Source organism: Aspergillus caelatus (assembly GCF_009193585.1).
Source record: "Aspergillus caelatus strain CBS 763.97 unplaced genomic scaffold BDV27scaffold_223, whole genome shotgun sequence".
Lineage (NCBI taxonomy): Eukaryota > Fungi > Ascomycota > Eurotiomycetes > Eurotiales > Aspergillaceae > Aspergillus > Aspergillus caelatus.
In genome coordinates, this window is record NW_022475486.1 from 34,350 (window position 1) to 51,663 (window position 17,314).

A 17,314-nucleotide genomic window follows, 5' to 3' on the forward strand; every position below is an offset into this window, starting at 1 on the left:
GCTCTTGACTCGCGTTCGTAACAAGTCCTGAGAATTATTACTAGCTTCTCCTGATAAGCGTCTACCTATGTCGCTTGCTTCCACAACCACATATCAACCTAAAGTAGCCGTGCCAATAGTGGCTACTTGGGTGACTGTCTGATACATGCCCAGTGATATATTACTCTCTTTTTTGCTTCATACTCCCGTCCCCTCACCCAGACTTTGGTTGAAGATCAGAAGGTATCAGATCTTCGACTCGAACCCGAATAATATACACCATGGCTGAAGAGATCGTGATCGATAAAAACGCTTTTTTCAACCGTCTTTCGAGCTTCTTTGCAGCATGGAAGGCAGACAAACGATCTGGCCACGCAGCTTTTGGCGGCGTAGGATCAATCGTTATCCTTATGGGGAAAACAGATGAAGCAAATAGCTTTCAGAAAAACAACGCGATGCATGTATGACTCATTGTTTCCTTCACGCACAAAGCTCCAAATTGTTAATCATCGATTCTAGTTTTGGCTTCTTGGCTATGAATTTCCGGCTACACTTATGGTTTTCACGACAGATATGATGTATGTTGTGACTACAGCAAAAAAGGGTGAGGACTAGCCTAATACTGACTCCACGTATCTCTCAACTAACACTGGCCTGTTAATTGTAGCCAAACACCTTGAGCCCTTGAAAGGTGGTAAGATCCCAGTGGAGATACTTGTCACATCCAAGGATCCAGACGAAAAGACTAGATCTTTCGAAAAATGCTTAGAAGTCATAAAAAATGCCGGCGTGAGTGTTCCCAGGCACTAAACACGCGAATATACACCATACGTGCTAATCGAATACTTGCAACAGAAAAGGGTTGGTGTACTTCCAAAAGATACAGCTGCTGGCCCGTTCGCGGAAGATTGGAAGCGTGCATTTGCAAACATAACGCAAGATGTGGAAGAAGTCGACATTTCACCCGCTCTTTCTTCGGCCGCTTTTTCGGTGAAGGATACAGATGAGTTGGTAAGCTCTTTTCCTGGCGCTGCACCCGAGCGAACTGAGAGCTAATATTGTGAAGGTGGCTATACGAAACGCGTCAAGGGCTTGTAGTGGTTTAATGTCAGAATATTTCGTCGATGAGATGTCCCGCTTACTTGACGAAGAGAAGCAAATGACCCACAAGGCGCTCTCGATGCGGATCGACGCAAAAATTGATGATGCGAAATTCTTTAAGAAACTTGCTAAGCTCCCAGCGGAATTTGATCCCCAACAGATTGATTGGGCCTATGGCCCTGTCATTCAGAGTGGAGGAAAGTATGACCTTCGACTTACAGCTACGTCTGATAATAGTCACCTTCAGGCTGGGATTATTGTTGCTGGGTTTGGAATCCGCTACAAAACTTACAGTTCCATAATAGCACGCACCTATTTGGTGGATCCGAGCAAGTCCCAGGAAGCTAATTATGCCTTTCTACTGAACCTTCATGATGCAGTCATGAAAGACGTTCGCGACGGGACGATGGCCAAGGATTTATTTAACAAAGCGATCGGGCTGGTACGAGCCAAAAAACCTGAGCTTGAAAGTCATTTTGTTAAAAGCGTTGGGGCCGGTATTGGAATTGAGCTCCGAGATTCTAATATGGTTCTGAATGGCAAAAACAACAAGATTTTGAAGAGTGGAATGACTCTTTCTATAACGGTGGGGCTAACAGATGTCGAAGACCTGGAGTCAAAAGACAAAAACAACACTGTCTACTCAATGATTATTACAGACACTGTACGTGTTGGAGAAAATGGTCCGCACATATTCACTAAGGAGGCAGGTATTGATATGGATTCTGTTTCATTCTACTTCGGAGACGAAGAGGAACCGCAGAAACCTGCCAAAGAGAAAAAGGAAGTCAAATCCAGCGCAATGGCTAGCAGAAATGTTACTCGCACCAAACTTCGCGCCGAGCGACCGACTCAGGTCAATGAAGGTGCAGAGGCACGACGACGCGAACACCAGAAGGAGTTGGCGACAAAAAAGACAAAGGAAGGCCTCGATCGCTTCGCCGGTACTACTGGTGACGATAATGGAGTCACACAGAAAAAATTCAAACGATTTGAATCGTACAAGAGGGATAATCAGTTGCCTACTAAGGTTAAAGATCTAACCATTTATGTGGATCACAAAGCATCAACGGTAATTGTTCCAATCATGGGTCGACCAGTACCTTTCCATATCAACACAATCAAGAATGCTAGCAAAAGTGACGAAGGGGAATACGCTTATCTCCGAATTAATTTTCTTTCCCCAGGGCAGGGTGTTGGTCGGAAGGATGACCAACCATTTGAAGACATATCAGCACACTTTTTGCGCAATTTAACCCTCAGGTCTAAAGACAATGAACGACTTGCCCAGGTTGCTCAAGATATCACAGAGCTCAGAAAAAATGCTTTGAGGCGAGAACAGGAGAAGAAAGAGATGGAAGATGTAGTGGAGCAAGATAAACTCGTGGAAATCAGAAGTATTTGGCAATAAACCTTAATCTTGCTGGCATGAGCTAATATTTCTCCAGATCGCCGTCCTGTGAGATTACCCGACGTTTATCTTCGGCCTCCATTAGATGGCAAACGAGTCCCCGGAGAGGTCGAAATCCACCAAAATGGTCTTCGTTATATGTCACCTTTCCGAAACGAGCATGTCGACGTACTTTTCAGCAATGTGAAACACCTATTTTTTCAGCCCTGTGCCCACGAGTTAATTGTCCTGATCCACGTTCACCTGAAAACACCCATTATGATTGGCAAGCGCAAGACGAGGGACGTGCAGTTCTATCGGGAGGCAACTGAAATGCAATTTGATGAGACTGGCAATCGTAGGCGCAAACATCGCTACGGTGACGAGGAAGAGTTCGAGGCAGAGCAAGAAGAGAGACGGCGGAGAGCAGCCTTGGATCGAGAATTTAAGGCCTTCGCTGAAAAAATAGCAGATGCTGGTAAAGACGAAGGAGTGGACGTTGACATCCCGTTTAGAGAAATCGGTTTCACTGGTGTACCGAACCGCTCCAATGTCTTAATTCAGCCAACCACGGATGCTCTGGTCCAGCTTACAGAGCCCCCTTTTCTTGTGATCACCCTAAATGAGATTGAAATTGCTCATTTAGAGAGAGTTCAGGTATGTACTGGTTGGACGGAGTCGCGCTTCATATTGCTAACATGACTGTAGTTTGGGCTCAAGAACTTTGACTTGGTGTTTGTGTTTAAAGATTTCCACAGACCACCTGTTCATGTTAACACAATTCCCGTTGAGTCCCTTGAAGGAGTGAAAGATTGGCTCGATTCTGTCGATATTGCATTCACGGAAGGGCCACTAAACCTTAACTGGACTACAATCATGAAGACGGTCGTTAGTGATCCATACGGCTTCTTTGCAGATGGAGGTTGGTCATTTCTTGCAGCAGAATCTGATTCCGAGGATGGTGCATCTGATGAGGAGGAATCTGCCTTCGAACTGTCGGAGTCAGAACTTGCTGCGGCAGACGAAAGCTCGGAAGACGATAGCGAATTTGATGATGATGCCAGTGCTGAGGCAAGTGAGGATTTCAGTGCGGATGAGGACAGTGGTGAGGATTGGGACGAACTGGAAAGGAAGGCCAAGAAGAAAGACAGAGAAAGTGGCTTGGATGATGAGGAACGTGGTAAGAAGCGAAAACGTTAAGTCTTTGTAATTGTATCATAGGGCATTTTATGCAGCCTTTCTCTCTTTCCTTTTACTTCCCCTATATTTTTCTTCTGGGAATTCAGCTACTTTCATGGTGATGATGACTAGATTTTAGACATTGCTTTCCCTGTCATGTGAAACTAGCAGGGTGTTTAGGCAAATCGATAACAATGTCGTGGACGCCTAGGGCATTCGTCGCTTCGTATATAATCTGTATAGTCGTCATTGCCATGGCATCTTCCTAGCGTCTAGCTGTGGAGATCCAGAGGATAGCCATTTCCCTTCCTAGCGAACACATTGTCCTAGTTATTCCATGGTCTCATCCCACAGTGCACCTTGGTGGTAAAGATCTCGTGCAGCGCTGTCACTCTTTAGTCCTGCCGTCAATCCAATCCCAGCTTTTATACTCTGCTGTAAATTCCAGAGCTTGAGCGTCCTGCCTGATATAGCATACTCGGCCGAACGAAAAATGTCTGTTTGGAATGGTTTCTAGATGCGTAGTCCACTGCGTCAAACGAATTCAGAGTAACCTGTTGCGGTTGCGCGCTATTTATTACTTTTATTTATCTCACTGACTCCAGCGTAGCATACAATGTATATGTATACTGTTCCCACACTTGGACTGCATAACCACGTGGCATATTTCACATGACAAACAATATCGAATAACACACAGGAGTGGGAATAAAGTATGAATTGGCAGGTTCCATCCATGTACTGAGAGGTGATATACTCCATGAGGAAACGACGATGTATTCTTCATGTTTCATTTCCCGTCTCTCATCGTAAACCACATGTTTCGCATCCTACTGACCTGATCTGGAGTAAAGGAATCGTAACACTCATCAGATGAATAGTCCATAAAATTATGGATAGCATCAAACCCTGGGAGCTCCGGGCATGAATCTTTCTGGGCAGGACACCCTTCTGTGGGCTTGGATTGCTGCGGCGTGTCTGCGATAAAATCTCCCTCGTTATCGGGTGAGCATGACTCTCCTTCGAAGGTGTGCAGCAGACCATTCCAGTGACCTATTTCATGAATTGCTGTACCGCCTCTGTTGTAATGTGCAAGAGAACCACCCGGCATGGTCTCCGCAAGTACATTGCAGCCATCCTTGATATAAGTAGACCGAGGGCTGCTAGCGTTTATGCTCGGGTCAGGCAATGTGCAAAAACCAAGCATGCTGGTAGGTTGTTGTTGCGAGGAACCCAGTTCGCGGCCGACAAGGTCAGAAGCTCTGGCGCCCGCGCTGGCAGACGCCTGGAGATCAGTGTGAAAGTAAACGTTGAGCGTACGGTAACTCCCTCTCCGAAGGACAGTCTTCATAACCATTTCGTCCTCATTGCGAGCCCACGTATTATTTGCCGAGCGGGTCACGCCTTGTAAGCGATAGGATATTGTGGCATTCGAGTATGCGTTTTGAAGGTAAGAAAGCTTCACATAAGTGTCAGACGATCGTTGTTATCATACTTATCGAGAATACCAGGTAGGGTTTCAAACCCAGCAAAAAAGCGAACATGGAGCAAGAACTAATGTGAGGTGCCACTACTGACCTGATCAGCAATCATCTCATCTGAGATCGATTCAGTTCCAGCTTCACCAGTAACGATGTGGAACCACGTATCTATCTCAATCGGGGTGACTGCCGCCCGACTTTCGGAATCGACAGGGTTGTAACTCTGAGAACCTAGTGCGCTCAATCTCCTGTACTCTGCCTTCAGGGATTCAGTGGGCGGGCCGGTCGCACAAAAGCCACGACTCTGCGAAACAAAAGCGAAGCATTGAATTTGTAGATTGGCTATCACAAGGATCAAAATATGTAAAGTGGGAAAATGCGACATCTTTTTTCAACATTGGTGGCTTCATAGAAATTTGCCAGAACCAGCTTACCGGTTGAATATAACCAGCGATGCTGTTGAAAGAGAAGCATGATTGAGTCCAAGAATGCCATAACGTAATGGGAATGTTAACAAGGGGTGTAAACAACCTATCTGGGAAACTCAAAATAACAATCTGGCGACAACCATCGTTAGATCAGTCTTCGTAATGAGGTGGCCTCTTACTCTTGAAGACGCACCCAATCCAGATGACACTAGCGTAGCAACAAAAACAGTCATACTAACAGTTAAGCAAGAGAAGGGCCGCTTAAACTAACAGACACCAGAACTCCAGCCGCAGATGCCTCGAACTATGATGCATGGTTTGGCAAGAACCATAGAAGGAACCATGCAGATTGGCCAACTTGATGAGCATTCAACGGTGTACAATAACGCACGGTGGGGTGGTTGGAAAGAGAGTATCATTTAATGGGTATTCGGCCCAAACCTATTATCTCTCCCGGTTGCTGTGGCGCTACTTTCCTGCTCGTTATTCCAGGTCAAGTATGTGTGATCTCCAAGCTTCCTGTATGTATTGTTAGGTTCATCAAGTCTACGTGAATTAGGTTGAAGGAGGGAGGCATCGTTACCTAGGCCGCACTAGGTGAGCAATAGTGAAAAGCGCACCAAGAAGGACGCATAGACCGCCAACAACGACATACGCGATACCCATGAAAGGGTTCTGCCCACCGATAACGGTCCGAGAAGATATGAGTATTGACTTTGTTCCCCCATATTCTGTAACAGGAAAGTCTGGACAACAGTTAACACAGAACGGATATTGCGTAAAGGATGGATCTTACGGTCTGCGATATCCAATTGGTAAGTGCCTGGTGACATTGCCGTGGTGTCATTCCTCCGGGACAGTTTGCTGAAGTTGGGTAATGCAGCTGTCCTCATCCAAACCATGAATTCCTCATTATCGTGAAGGTCAGGAATCTCGGTGGTATAATTATGCGGATAGCGGGCCTGCCAGTTCGGGGGAGGGACAACCTGTCCTGGTTTGTACTGCGTGGTCTTAATAAGTTCTTTATCGCTATCCCATGCGATGCCCTTGTTAGTCATGACGTATACTACAGGATCATCGTCGTTTCCATCGTTCAAGAGCTCGGGACTTTTGATGGTATCATTGAACATAGAGTTGGCGATAAGTCCACATGGATAGTATGCCTTGCCGTTGTCATCAAGCTTGAGGGGGTCACATGAACCGCCATCAATAGTTTTATTGTCGACTGCCTTTCCTTTAAGTTGGTCTATGTCTAGCGATTTGACGTATCGCCGATGGTTTTGGTAAAAATTTGTCAGACGATAATACATAAACACAGGAGGTTCAATGCTCTCTGGGATCTTGAAACTCAAGCGACAAATGGTCTCATTCGTCTGTTCATCTCTATATTTCATCCAAGTCGGATTGGGCTGCTGATTGGAAGATTTGAAAGACGATTGGACTTTGTCTGGGATCGGGACGGGGGTCCGTTGTGCTTTATCAGCACATTCAGAGTAGTCTATCACAATTTCCTGTACCTTCAGGGATGTACGGTTGCCATTAGCAGCAGGCGCATCACGATATTTTCGATCTTACCTCAGAGCTTGCCCATAAGAGAAGGCCCCCAATGGGTGCAAAAATGACACCAACGACGAAAAACAAAGGCAGCACACTCCTTGGTGTCAAGATAGGCCTGTGAAGTGTTAGCAAGATGAGACACGAATACTATGCAAGCCGTTGGCACTCGAAACTCACTGCCAGGCTTTCAAGCGCTGTTGCCGAAAAGCAGTATCTAGATACGACATAAACATTAATTAAAATACTGATGTTGCAATACTCGCAGGACAGCGTAGATCCATACTTGCAGGTCGTCTGTTTTTGGCCTTTTTATCGCTCTCCACATCACCCCGAGTTTCCTGTTCACCCAAGGAATCTGTACGAGCGGCCTCGGTATGAGACATTATCGTTTGGAGGCTTCCTCACCGGTTCAAGCGCGTAACACAAAGGAAGACTGAAGGCTTAACTATATAAATCAGATGCCAGGATGGAGACGGTAAAGGAACAGATGCACGAAACAATAGAGGTCGGACTTTACCACATGTGGCGCGGACCGGAAGTAACGGGGATTGCGTACGTAGTTAGTTTGCTGGGCGTCGCATCCGCTTACCGCATTTGAATTCTCTATGGACAGTAGTGATAAAAACAGCATCTTGGAGTGTGTCACGTGAATAATCGATTAATACACCAGCGGCAGCAGAGGAACATTGTTTTTGGAAAACTCTATCTCGAGGCCAAAGCCAGGGTAATCACATATGGGAGGCATTAACATTAACGAGCTAGGGTGAATTGCTTGCCGTACGTTCATGAGGCCCATCTCCCTTCTTTTTTCCCCTCTACCCTCAATTTCGCATAAGCATCCTCTCATACAATAAAAGAAACAATATAAACATAAAGGTTTCTGGGCGAGATCCTGCATATAATAGGGAAAGGCATGCAGGAAGGTCAGCCATCTGCCTCAATGATACAGCTAAATGTCAAGGCCCTGGGGTCTTCTGTTTAAACCAGGTCGATCATCGAAAATTCACTAGCACCAAATGCGAATCTGCCATTCTAGGTAATATGAATCGCACCCAACGCGTCAAACCACGGTAGGTATAGTATGATAAAACATATGGACACGTCTGGGATGTGTCTCCTGCCAAATATTGCGCCTTGAAAAGGGAAAAAAAAAAAAAAAAAAAAAAAAAAAAAAAAAAAAAAGAAAAAAAAAAAAAAAAAAAAAGGCCATAAAAGAGCATCAACGACAGCTATGCATAAGAGGAATGCCAACATACCCCAGTTACAACGCCAACAGCAAAGGAGATCGGATTCCGTAAAAGGATGGGTCAAAAGTGCAAAAGTCACACCGTCGTACACAGACCAGCCATGCCTAGTGACATAGAACAAAAGGTTTGAAATACTATGCATGATCCTGGGAACGAACTCGCTAATTAACCAACAAAAAAAAATGAGATGATCGAATGCAAAAAAGTTGGATGGCAGGCTTCAGTGATATATCTCGTAACGTCATTTAAGAAATTGTTCGAAATGCTCCGGTCTGAACCAGCCAACTCGGTCATATGCCGTCCAAAGCTTGCTTGCTTTATTAACATCGATCTTGCAAGCCTGTTGAGCATCTGTCTTTCGAAATTCTTTCCCGACATTCAAAGCCTTGACACGAGCCTCAAAAATGCGACGCTTGCTGCATAGATATGTTGCACAGGAAAGCCTTAATGTGGCTGCAAGGTTGAGCTCGGCGGCATTCAGCAAGTGTCGATCTGAATCATTGCTGAGATCCAGCATTTGTCCTTTCCAGTCTGCTTTTAATGCCTTTGCATTGCTTCCGAGAGTCTCTAAAGGAGGGGAGTAATCCATAATCGATTTATAATCTGTGTCATCCCGATTTGTGCCTATAGCTCGGGGTTGCTTGTTACTGGATTGTGGGGTTAAGTCAAAAGTGTCCAAAACTTTTTGCTTCGGTGTGAATCTTGGTGTACGCTTGGCCCTGGGAGTCCGCTGCGCACGAGTCTGAGCAGGAACTGTCCTCTTGGCCGGCGCTGGCGCGATTCTCTTTAATTTCGCTTCCAGTGTGTGCGGGCGACAACGATTCATCATGACCAGTTGGCGCTCGAGCGTTTCTCGCTCCTCTTTAGCCCATGCTCCTGGGTTGCGATTATATTGAGCTGAAACGATTGGCACACACGAAAGAGCTAGAAGGTACTCATCGCGTGTCGGTTTATTTAGTTTATTTTCAAACCTTGCCATGTGGGAATTAATATGCTGCTCAACCAATGCTTCCGTCGCGGTCGGAAGCATAGGACCAAACAACGGCTCATCAGTAGCAACCTCTGTGAGCGAATCGTGGCGAGGGAAAAGGACAGGGTCCCTTGAAGAGCCAACTACTGCATCCCCCTCGATCTGCTCTGATGTATTTGACTTCCTTTTTTTGTTGCCTGTGTAGGGAGTGACAGGTGGCGACGGCAAGTCCATCTCCGATTGTGTCCGCTTCCGGTCAACGGAGATAGGAGGAAGTTTCATGTCATGGCTGAATGAGGGATCCTGTGACACTTGATGGGGTGAAAATACAGGGTTAAAACTATCGAAAGGTTTGGACTCTGGGGGCGACATTAGGCTGGAAACGGATGGTAAACGATTCATGTTTGCCTTGTCGCTTCGGCCCAAAGGTGAGGTAACAGTAAATGAGGTCATCCCAATGGACTGATTGTCAGTCGCAGACAACCAAAAATGATGGGGATGTGAGTAAGTATAACAGGAAAGTCACTGCTGGTGTTGTGCTAAAGATATAGTGCCTAGAAGCCGATATGTGACGAGCAGTGATGGTATATGTTTATGGAAGTCAATGGAAAAAGGATTGGGCAATGTTGGCAAGGCACACGTGAAAGTGATTTGTCAGGGCCGCCTCTTTGTCTTATGGGTGGCAATAGGCAGATGACATAGAACCCCTTCGGCGATAAGGCTCACTATGACCGAGCGTGCGGTGTTTGATACGAAGATTGGGTGATATCTCTTACAGGTTAAGGTCTCAATTGGAAAGAAGGGCGGGGGGTGCCGTGATGTATTTAAGGAACTCAAAGTCATATCAACAGGGCGAGCCTATTCCTATTCGGAAGAATGGAAATACACTAAGGCCCCTGAGAAAGGTGGACGCGAAACAGAGGAGAGGTCGAACTATGAGTCAATGCGCCAATGACTGGGGCTGATGCTTTAAGCGCAGTACCCATGATACTCATAAGACATGCGGGGTTGGCGCGTGGCAGTAGAAACATCTACCTAATCACAAGGTCACGGTTCCTCTGCGAACACCAATTGCATTGTCACCAGAAAGCATTGGAAGGTATGATTTTCATGTATATGTGGCTTTAATATGCAAACAGGGCCTACCGGGTGTTGAAAGCTCTACAGTAACCTGAAGAGGGATATATTGCTGTTTACCAATATATAGTGCCGGTAATAAGGGCCATATGACGACAACTGCCACAGGAGAGCGGGGATAAATTCTACTATAAAGGGGGGTAGTGGTGTGGGTACACCCACCGTGTGGCATCCATCGAGGGGCAGATTTGGCATTGTACCCGCCAATAGCGGCCCAGAATTGATATTTTCTTCTCAGCAGGTTAGGCTGAAAGGGTGGGTAAGAGTCAGATCACCTGTAGTATCACACTACCTCTGGTGGATGAATCATGGGCGATCTTCAGCCCCACAGCTTGCAGTTGCCTGACGGTCAGACCTAACAATGGCAATCTCTCACACGGGAGTATGTTAAGCACGTAGACAGCGACTGCCTAGTACTTACCCCGCCTACTCTGACGGCTTCCTGATCCTTTACTCAGTGCTTTTTGGTAATCCTAACTATGACTTCATAGGATTGTACTAATCGACAATATACTGTACTTGGTGTTAGATAGAGGCCATATATGAATCTATATGCATAGTAGCTTGATACCCCATTACCCACAGTAGCTTGGGAGCCCCAGGCAGTTCGCCTTTCAGAGTTGTTTAACCAGCACATTAGTGCAAATGCTATAACTATGCACTGTATCAGAAGTCCTCGATTTTGTCTAAGACTAATACTTGTCTAGGCCATAGCATCAGAGTTGAATACCTGGAAAGCTGCTGACGAAACTTGGTTCTTCAAGCATGGTTGTGTCCTGTGACAGTCAGCAGAATATGATTACTTAAGTGGGTACTCCATAGTTGGATGCAGAGTTCATTGATAAGAGTCTATTACTCAGATTGAGTCAGATAGAAGACACATGACTCACAACACATGAGCTTTCGGGTGACGTCAAGGGCTAGAGGTGTCGCCAACAGACATTTAACATATCTGTAACCAATAGAATTTCTAGCCTATAATAGCCGGGTCATGCAGAACCTTACCATAACCCATGGGCCTGTAGTTATACAGTGTCTAGCAGACACTGTCTACCAGACTAGATACCTTATACTAGATCAAGACAGGCGGGTCACAGGTGCCAGGGAGACGGCTACTTAGACTAATTTACGACTCTGTACTAGGCTGCGGCAAATCCGCTCCGTTGGATGTCAAAGTCATATCCGCATCCGCAGATTGCAGATATTAGATACTGTCAGCTGCCCTAAACTTAAAGCAGAATAGTCTTAGGGCAGACTAGGTAAGGTCAATATATCAAAAGATAAATAATAGATTGGATTACTAGATTAAGTAGGAAACTAGGGTTATCTGACTCGGAACCCTAGGTCAGATAGATAAAAAGATAATTAGAGCTTAGATATTGTCAGAGTAAAATTTCTGTCAGCTGCCCTAATCCTAAAACGGAATAGTCTTAGGGCTGGCTTGAGAGGATATAAAAATAGAATAATAGTATAGATTGAATAACTAGATAAGATAGAATAGGCTTGAAGAGATCAAATAAATAAATAGGAAATCTGACTATTTAATAATCAGATAGTTGGTTAATAATCTACTTGAATCAAAAAGATTATTTAGTAGATACTTTTAGATCTTATTTATAGATAGTTTTTTAGGTCTTACTTTTAGTAAATAATTTTAAATTAATATAGAATTAGTAAATTTATTATTATAACTAATTCTAACTAATTCTTAATTTTTAAATAATTTCTAATAATTTATTATAAATTATAGATTTCTTCTAGACTTTAATTAAAAATAAGATTTTAATCTAATCTAAAATAGATAATACTATAGAAGCTTTCTAGAATATTTCCTATTTAGAAAATATTCTTTTAATTTTATTTAGTATTATTTAATAAAGAAATATTCTAGAAGAAATCTAAAATATTTTCTAAATAGAAAATTTTATTTCGATATACCCCCCCCAGATTTAAATATCTAAAAATAGATATTAAATCTGAATAGAAATCAGTAGATAGATTATATAAAAAAATTAATAGATAAATTAATTTAAAATTAGTAAAAAGATCGATTAAAATCACTAAAAATAGTAAAAAATTAAATAGATTAAAATAGGACTAATTTAATTTTAATATCTTAGTTTAAATCAGTTAAATTGGTTTTATTAAATCGATCAGATATATCAGTTATATTTAGATAGTTTAGAAAAATCTAATATTTTTAATTAGATAGATTTTTAGTTAAACTATCTATAGATATCTAATTAATTAATTTCTATATAATATTAATATTTTTAGCTCTAATTTTCTGTCTAAGTTAATAATTTTAAATATTAATATATTTTAGCTTAGATTTATATATAGAATAGTTATCTGTAAGTAGCTAAATAGTCTACTTATTATTATATTCTATATAGAGCTTTAGATTAGGATTAAAACTTAAAGTCTTAAATAGATATTTCTACTATAGAAATTATCCACTAGTACTAATTAAGACTAGTAGTTCAGTTTTAGTAGTTAATAAGATAACTGTTTTCTATTTTCTAGCTGACTAATCTATAGGATTACTATATAGCTTATAGATATAGCCTTCAGAGCTCTTTTTATCTAAATAATCTATAAAAACAGTATTACTAGCTATTAAAAAAATAGAGCTAGAATTCAATATTTTAGTTTAATTTAATTAGTTAAAATCTATAGAGCTAGAGCTAGATCCTAAGTATTCTATAGATAGATATTAGATTCTATATAGATATAAAATTATATAATTTATAGCAGCTATATATCTAGAACTAGAATTTAATAGATTTTCTAAAAAAATTTGATAGCCCTTTACAATATCAGACCTAGATATAATAGATATATATAAAATTAAGCTAATTTTTTATTAATATTTATAAATATATTGTAATAAGATCTAATTATCGGGTAAACTTAATTTTTCTACCGGTAAAGAAATCTAAGATATTTTCTAATTAGTTAGATAAAATTAGTAAGTAATTTTATTAATATAATCTATCTAAGAAATCCAGATCTTTTTATTAGAGTAATTTCTAATAATTCTTATATTAATAAATCTAGATATCTAATTTAGCTCTTTTATCTAATAAGTATTTAGTAATTAGTTTTTAAAATTAATTATCTTTTTCTAATTTTTATAATAATATATAATAATTATATTATCTATATATATTATTAGAATTAGATAATTATTTATATATATACAGAGATTTTTAGATATAGATTTAAATTCTAGAGATTTTAGGATTTTCTCTATATCTTTCTACTATAAAAATAGTATTTATCTTAGATTATATAGAGCTCTATTTAATTTTAGAGCTATATATTTAAATCTATATCTAGATAACTAGAAAATATAGATAATTTTATCTAGAAAACTATTTAAAAAAATATTTACTATATCTAATTAAATAGTTTTTAGATTAAAAATAGTAATTAGGACTAGAATAGTCCTAAATATTCTAGAGACTAGGGTCAGAACCCTAATTTTTAGCTAATTAGAGACTTATAGATTATCTCTAATATAGATTCTAGCTTTAAATTCTATTAAAAAATTACTAAAATTATATTTATATTTAAATATCTATTTTAGTGTAATATTTTAAATTAATTTTTATTAATTTTTTTAATTAAAATAGAAGTTTAGATTTTTATCTAAATTAGTTATCTATATTTCTTTTCTACAGCTAATAGCTATTTAGATCTAAATTTAGATTTAAATATTTTAAATCAATTAAAAGACTTAGAAAATAAATTATTTTTAGAAATTTTTTTATTAGAGTTTCTGTCTAAATTTATCCTAATTTCTAATAAAAAAATATATAAAAATAATCTAAAATTATTCTTTTTTATAGAAAAATTTCTAAAAATCTACTGAGATTTAGAGTTTAGATTATTAGATAACTTAGATCTAGTTCTTTTTAAATTTAGATTATTTAAATCTAATTAGTTATATAGTATAGAATCTAGCTCTACTAAATCTAGAATTTAATCTAATTCTGACTAATTTAGAACTTTTAATAAAGTTTACTCTGATTTATTATATAAATCTTGTATATAACTATCGAAATTCTGACCAAAAATATAGAATTTATTAAAAATATAATCTCTTATAAATATAATCTTTTTCTAAATAGAAAACTATATTTACTATATATTCAAGATAATATACTCTACTAAATAACTAATCAGAGCTCTTAATTTAAGCTTATCTAATTAAACTATTTTAGTAATCTAGATATAGGCCCTATAGCTATATCTTTTTAAATTAGAAAGATTAGACTTAGGTTCTATATAATTAGAACTATTTTTTAGATCTCTATATAGAATTTTATAAAATAATTTCTATTAAATTAATTTAGTAGATAAGTAATTTAATATATATATTACTAAATAGACAGTCTCAGACTACAAAAAAATTGGAAAATCTAAGTTAGCTAATAAAAAATAGATTTTTAAAATGATTAGAGTATTAGCTTTTTTTAAATAAAGATTTTACTTAGATTATTTTATAAAACTAGTAATTGTTTCAATTTCTAAATTTTTATAAAATATATAGAAATTAGCTAGATTTCTATTATTATTAGAATAAAATCTCTTAGATCTAGAACTATAGAAAATTTTAATATAATTTACTAATTTAATTAGTAAATTAAAAATTTCTAATTTAGATCTTAGGGTCTACCCTATATAAAATTTTAAATAGAGATAATATATATAACTAATATATTATATATCTTTTAACCCCTTTTTTATATAGATTAGATTCTAATATAGGGTTTTAAATAGTATTTACCCTATACTAATCGATTACCTAGATATCTATTTTTTTAAATTAGATATTTAGTATATAGAATAAAACTAATATTTATTTTTTCTAGGATTTACTATTCTAGTATTTAGACTCAATTTAGTTAGATAATCTAGGGCTTTCTTATCTAAGTATCCTAGTCTAAAATATTATAAAAAAGACAATATCTAAGAAATTTTAGACTTTTCTAACTAAGTAGCTATAGTTATTTTTATTAAATTAGAACTAGATAATCTAGACCCTATATTTATTCTAGATAGAATATCTACTCTAGAATTCTAAGATTTATTAATCTAAGAAGGTCTCAGAATTCTTAGAAGTCCTAGAGATCTCGAGATCTCTAGAGAAATTAAATCTAGATAATTTATACCTAGATATATCGGGTCTAGGAAAATCTTTTCTAGATAAATTACTATTTCTAGAGATCTCGGAGTCTCTAAAAAAATTAGAGATAGATAAGTTATATCTAGCTATATTAGATCTAGAAAGATCTTCTCTAAATAAATTAGATATCTAAATAGACTCGGGATTACTAGAATCGGTAGAGCTTTTAGCTATATATAATTCAGTTAATAAGATAGGACTTTCAGAATTATATAACTGATTAGATAAGATCTATTTAATTAATAATATATCTTTCTTATTATTAATTTAATATATTAATCTACTATCTAAGATTTTAATCCTTGAAATTCTAGTATTATAGAATAGGCTACTCTTTCTACTCTTTAAGACAGATATTATATTTAAATAAAAATTAGATATAAAGATATAATTTAGAAATTTAAAATTAGTTATATTTTAGAGAAATTATAGACTTTATATAAATAGTTCTATCTTCTAAAATTTTAGTATAAGTATTTTCTATATAGATTTTAGAAAATTTTAGTCTAAAATCTATAAATTTCTAAAAATTATTATAGATATAGATATCTGAAACTGTATTATAGATCTATAAATTTTTAGAATTTAACTCTAGAGATTTAAATAGTAGAGTAATTTATTTAGCTAAAATAGCTAGGACTACTAAACTATTTTATTCTAAATTAGTTTTTCAAAAATCTTTAATAGCTGAATTATAAATCTTTTTAAATCTAGAATTCTAATAAACTAATTCAAATTAGTTTAGAATTTCTAGATTAGATAACTAACTACTAGTCTTTACTGAGTTATTAATATAGAGATATTTATTGAATTGATAATATCTCCTATTTAGATCAGATAGACAGAGGCAATAGAGATTTCTAGAACTAGGACTTTTAAAATCTTATCCTATATAATTATTCTAATTAGTTAAATTAATAGAACTAAAATTAGATTTATTCTATAAAATTACTACGGCTATTTTAGATCTAGGGTCCCTAGACTGATTTAATTAATTTAGTCTAGTATAATCTCTAAAGCACTTAGTTATCTCGAAAAAAGATAGTATAGACTTATTATTTTTAGATTTTTTAAGTAATTTATCTTACTATAGAGCTGAAAATATAGATAAAACAATAGAAATCGATTCTAGAAAATCGAATAGAGGTCTAATAGAGTTTTAAATCTCTGGAATATCTAGTCCTAGGACTTTAATATATAGATTTTCCTATATCAAAATATAAGATTCTATAGAGCCTGAATTAGATAGAGCCCTAAGCTTAGTATATCTTCTAATTAGATCTTATTTTCTAGATTTATTAATAGAAACTAGCTTAGCAGATAGAATTCTTAAGATCTAATAGAATAATTCAGCTAATAAGATTATCTATCTATTATTATAGAATATTGAATTGATAATTACTAATAATAGGATTAAAATCCTGACTAAAATTAGTTAATATTTTTTTACTCTAGTTTTATAATTTTTAATAGAATCTCTATAAAGCTCTCAATTCAATAGCTTTAGATTAATTAGAGTATTAGCTCCAGGCTAAATATTACTAGGGTTAAATCTAGTAGAATAGTAAAATAAGACAGATATCCTAGATAAAGTAGGGTCTATATAGTCCTAGACCTCTTTGACTTTAGCTACTAGTCTGATATAACAGCT

General features: G+C 37.5%; 4 protein-coding genes across 4 annotated transcripts; 1 reads left to right on the top strand and 3 right to left on the bottom strand.

Annotated features, from left to right (window-relative positions):
• The first annotated feature begins 42 nt into the window (after positions 1-42).
• On the top strand, positions 43-3,808 carry spt16 (chromatin-remodeling protein SPT16). The gene is made up of 7 exons (XM_032076636.1): positions 43-440; positions 499-583; positions 647-768; positions 835-990; positions 1,046-2,477; positions 2,529-3,127; positions 3,179-3,808. The coding sequence occupies exons 1-7, from the start codon at positions 261-263 to the stop codon at positions 3,668-3,670; spliced, it is 3,066 nt and encodes a 1,021-aa protein (XP_031923295.1). The 5' UTR covers positions 43-260; the 3' UTR covers positions 3,671-3,808.
• A 1-nt stretch (position 3,809) lies between these two features.
• BDV27DRAFT_43710 (zinc metalloprotease) lies at positions 3,810-5,746 on the bottom strand. Its single transcript, XM_032076637.1, has 2 exons — positions 5,228-5,746; positions 3,810-5,108 (listed from the first exon to the last, which is right to left on the bottom strand). The coding sequence occupies exons 1-2, from the start codon at positions 5,513-5,515 to the stop codon at positions 4,440-4,442; spliced, it is 957 nt and encodes a 318-aa protein (XP_031923296.1). The 5' UTR covers positions 5,516-5,746; the 3' UTR covers positions 3,810-4,439.
• Positions 5,747-7,779, bottom strand: BDV27DRAFT_43650 (CDC50/LEM3 family protein). Its single transcript, XM_032076635.1, has 6 exons — positions 7,399-7,779; positions 7,293-7,329; positions 7,134-7,230; positions 6,355-7,075; positions 6,142-6,304; positions 5,747-6,077 (listed from the first exon to the last, which is right to left on the bottom strand). The coding sequence occupies exons 1-6, from the start codon at positions 7,496-7,498 to the stop codon at positions 5,978-5,980; spliced, it is 1,218 nt and encodes a 405-aa protein (XP_031923297.1). The 5' UTR covers positions 7,499-7,779; the 3' UTR covers positions 5,747-5,977.
• Positions 7,780-8,469: 690 nt separating this feature from the next.
• On the bottom strand, positions 8,470-9,885 carry BDV27DRAFT_43726 (SWIRM domain-containing protein). Its single transcript, XM_032076638.1, has one exon. The coding sequence runs from the start codon at positions 9,783-9,785 to the stop codon at positions 8,604-8,606; it is 1,182 nt and encodes a 393-aa protein (XP_031923298.1). The 5' UTR covers positions 9,786-9,885; the 3' UTR covers positions 8,470-8,603.
• Between the last annotated feature and the right edge of the window lie 7,429 nt (positions 9,886-17,314).

Excerpts from the sequence above, each read along its gene's own strand:
- spt16 (XM_032076636.1), top strand. The coding sequence starts at position 261 with ATGGCTGAAGAGATCGTGATCGATAAAAACGCTTTTTTCAACCGTCTT. Across the intron at positions 769-834 it reads AAGTCATAAAAAATGCCGGC|AAAAGGGTTGGTGTACTTCC; the intron begins GTGAGTGTTCCC and ends TACTTGCAACAG. Across the intron at positions 991-1,045 it reads TGAAGGATACAGATGAGTTG|GTGGCTATACGAAACGCGTC; the intron begins GTAAGCTCTTTT and ends AATATTGTGAAG.
- BDV27DRAFT_43710 (XM_032076637.1), bottom strand. The coding sequence starts at position 5,515 with ATGTCGCATTTTCCCACTTTACATATTTTGATCCTTGTGATAGCCAAT. Across the intron at positions 5,109-5,227 it reads ATGAGATGATTGCTGATCAG|CTTTCTTACCTTCAAAACGC; the intron begins GTCAGTAGTGGC and ends ACTTATGTGAAG.
- BDV27DRAFT_43650 (XM_032076635.1), bottom strand. The coding sequence starts at position 7,498 with ATGTCTCATACCGAGGCCGCTCGTACAGATTCCTTGGGTGAACAGGAA. Across the intron at positions 6,305-6,354 it reads CCAATTGGATATCGCAGACC|ACTTTCCTGTTACAGAATAT; the intron begins GTAAGATCCATC and ends ACTGTTGTCCAG. Across the intron at positions 6,078-6,141 it reads GCTCACCTAGTGCGGCCTAG|GAAGCTTGGAGATCACACAT; the intron begins GTAACGATGCCT and ends CAATACATACAG.
- BDV27DRAFT_43726 (XM_032076638.1), bottom strand. The coding sequence starts at position 9,785 with ATGACCTCATTTACTGTTACCTCACCTTTGGGCCGAAGCGACAAGGCA.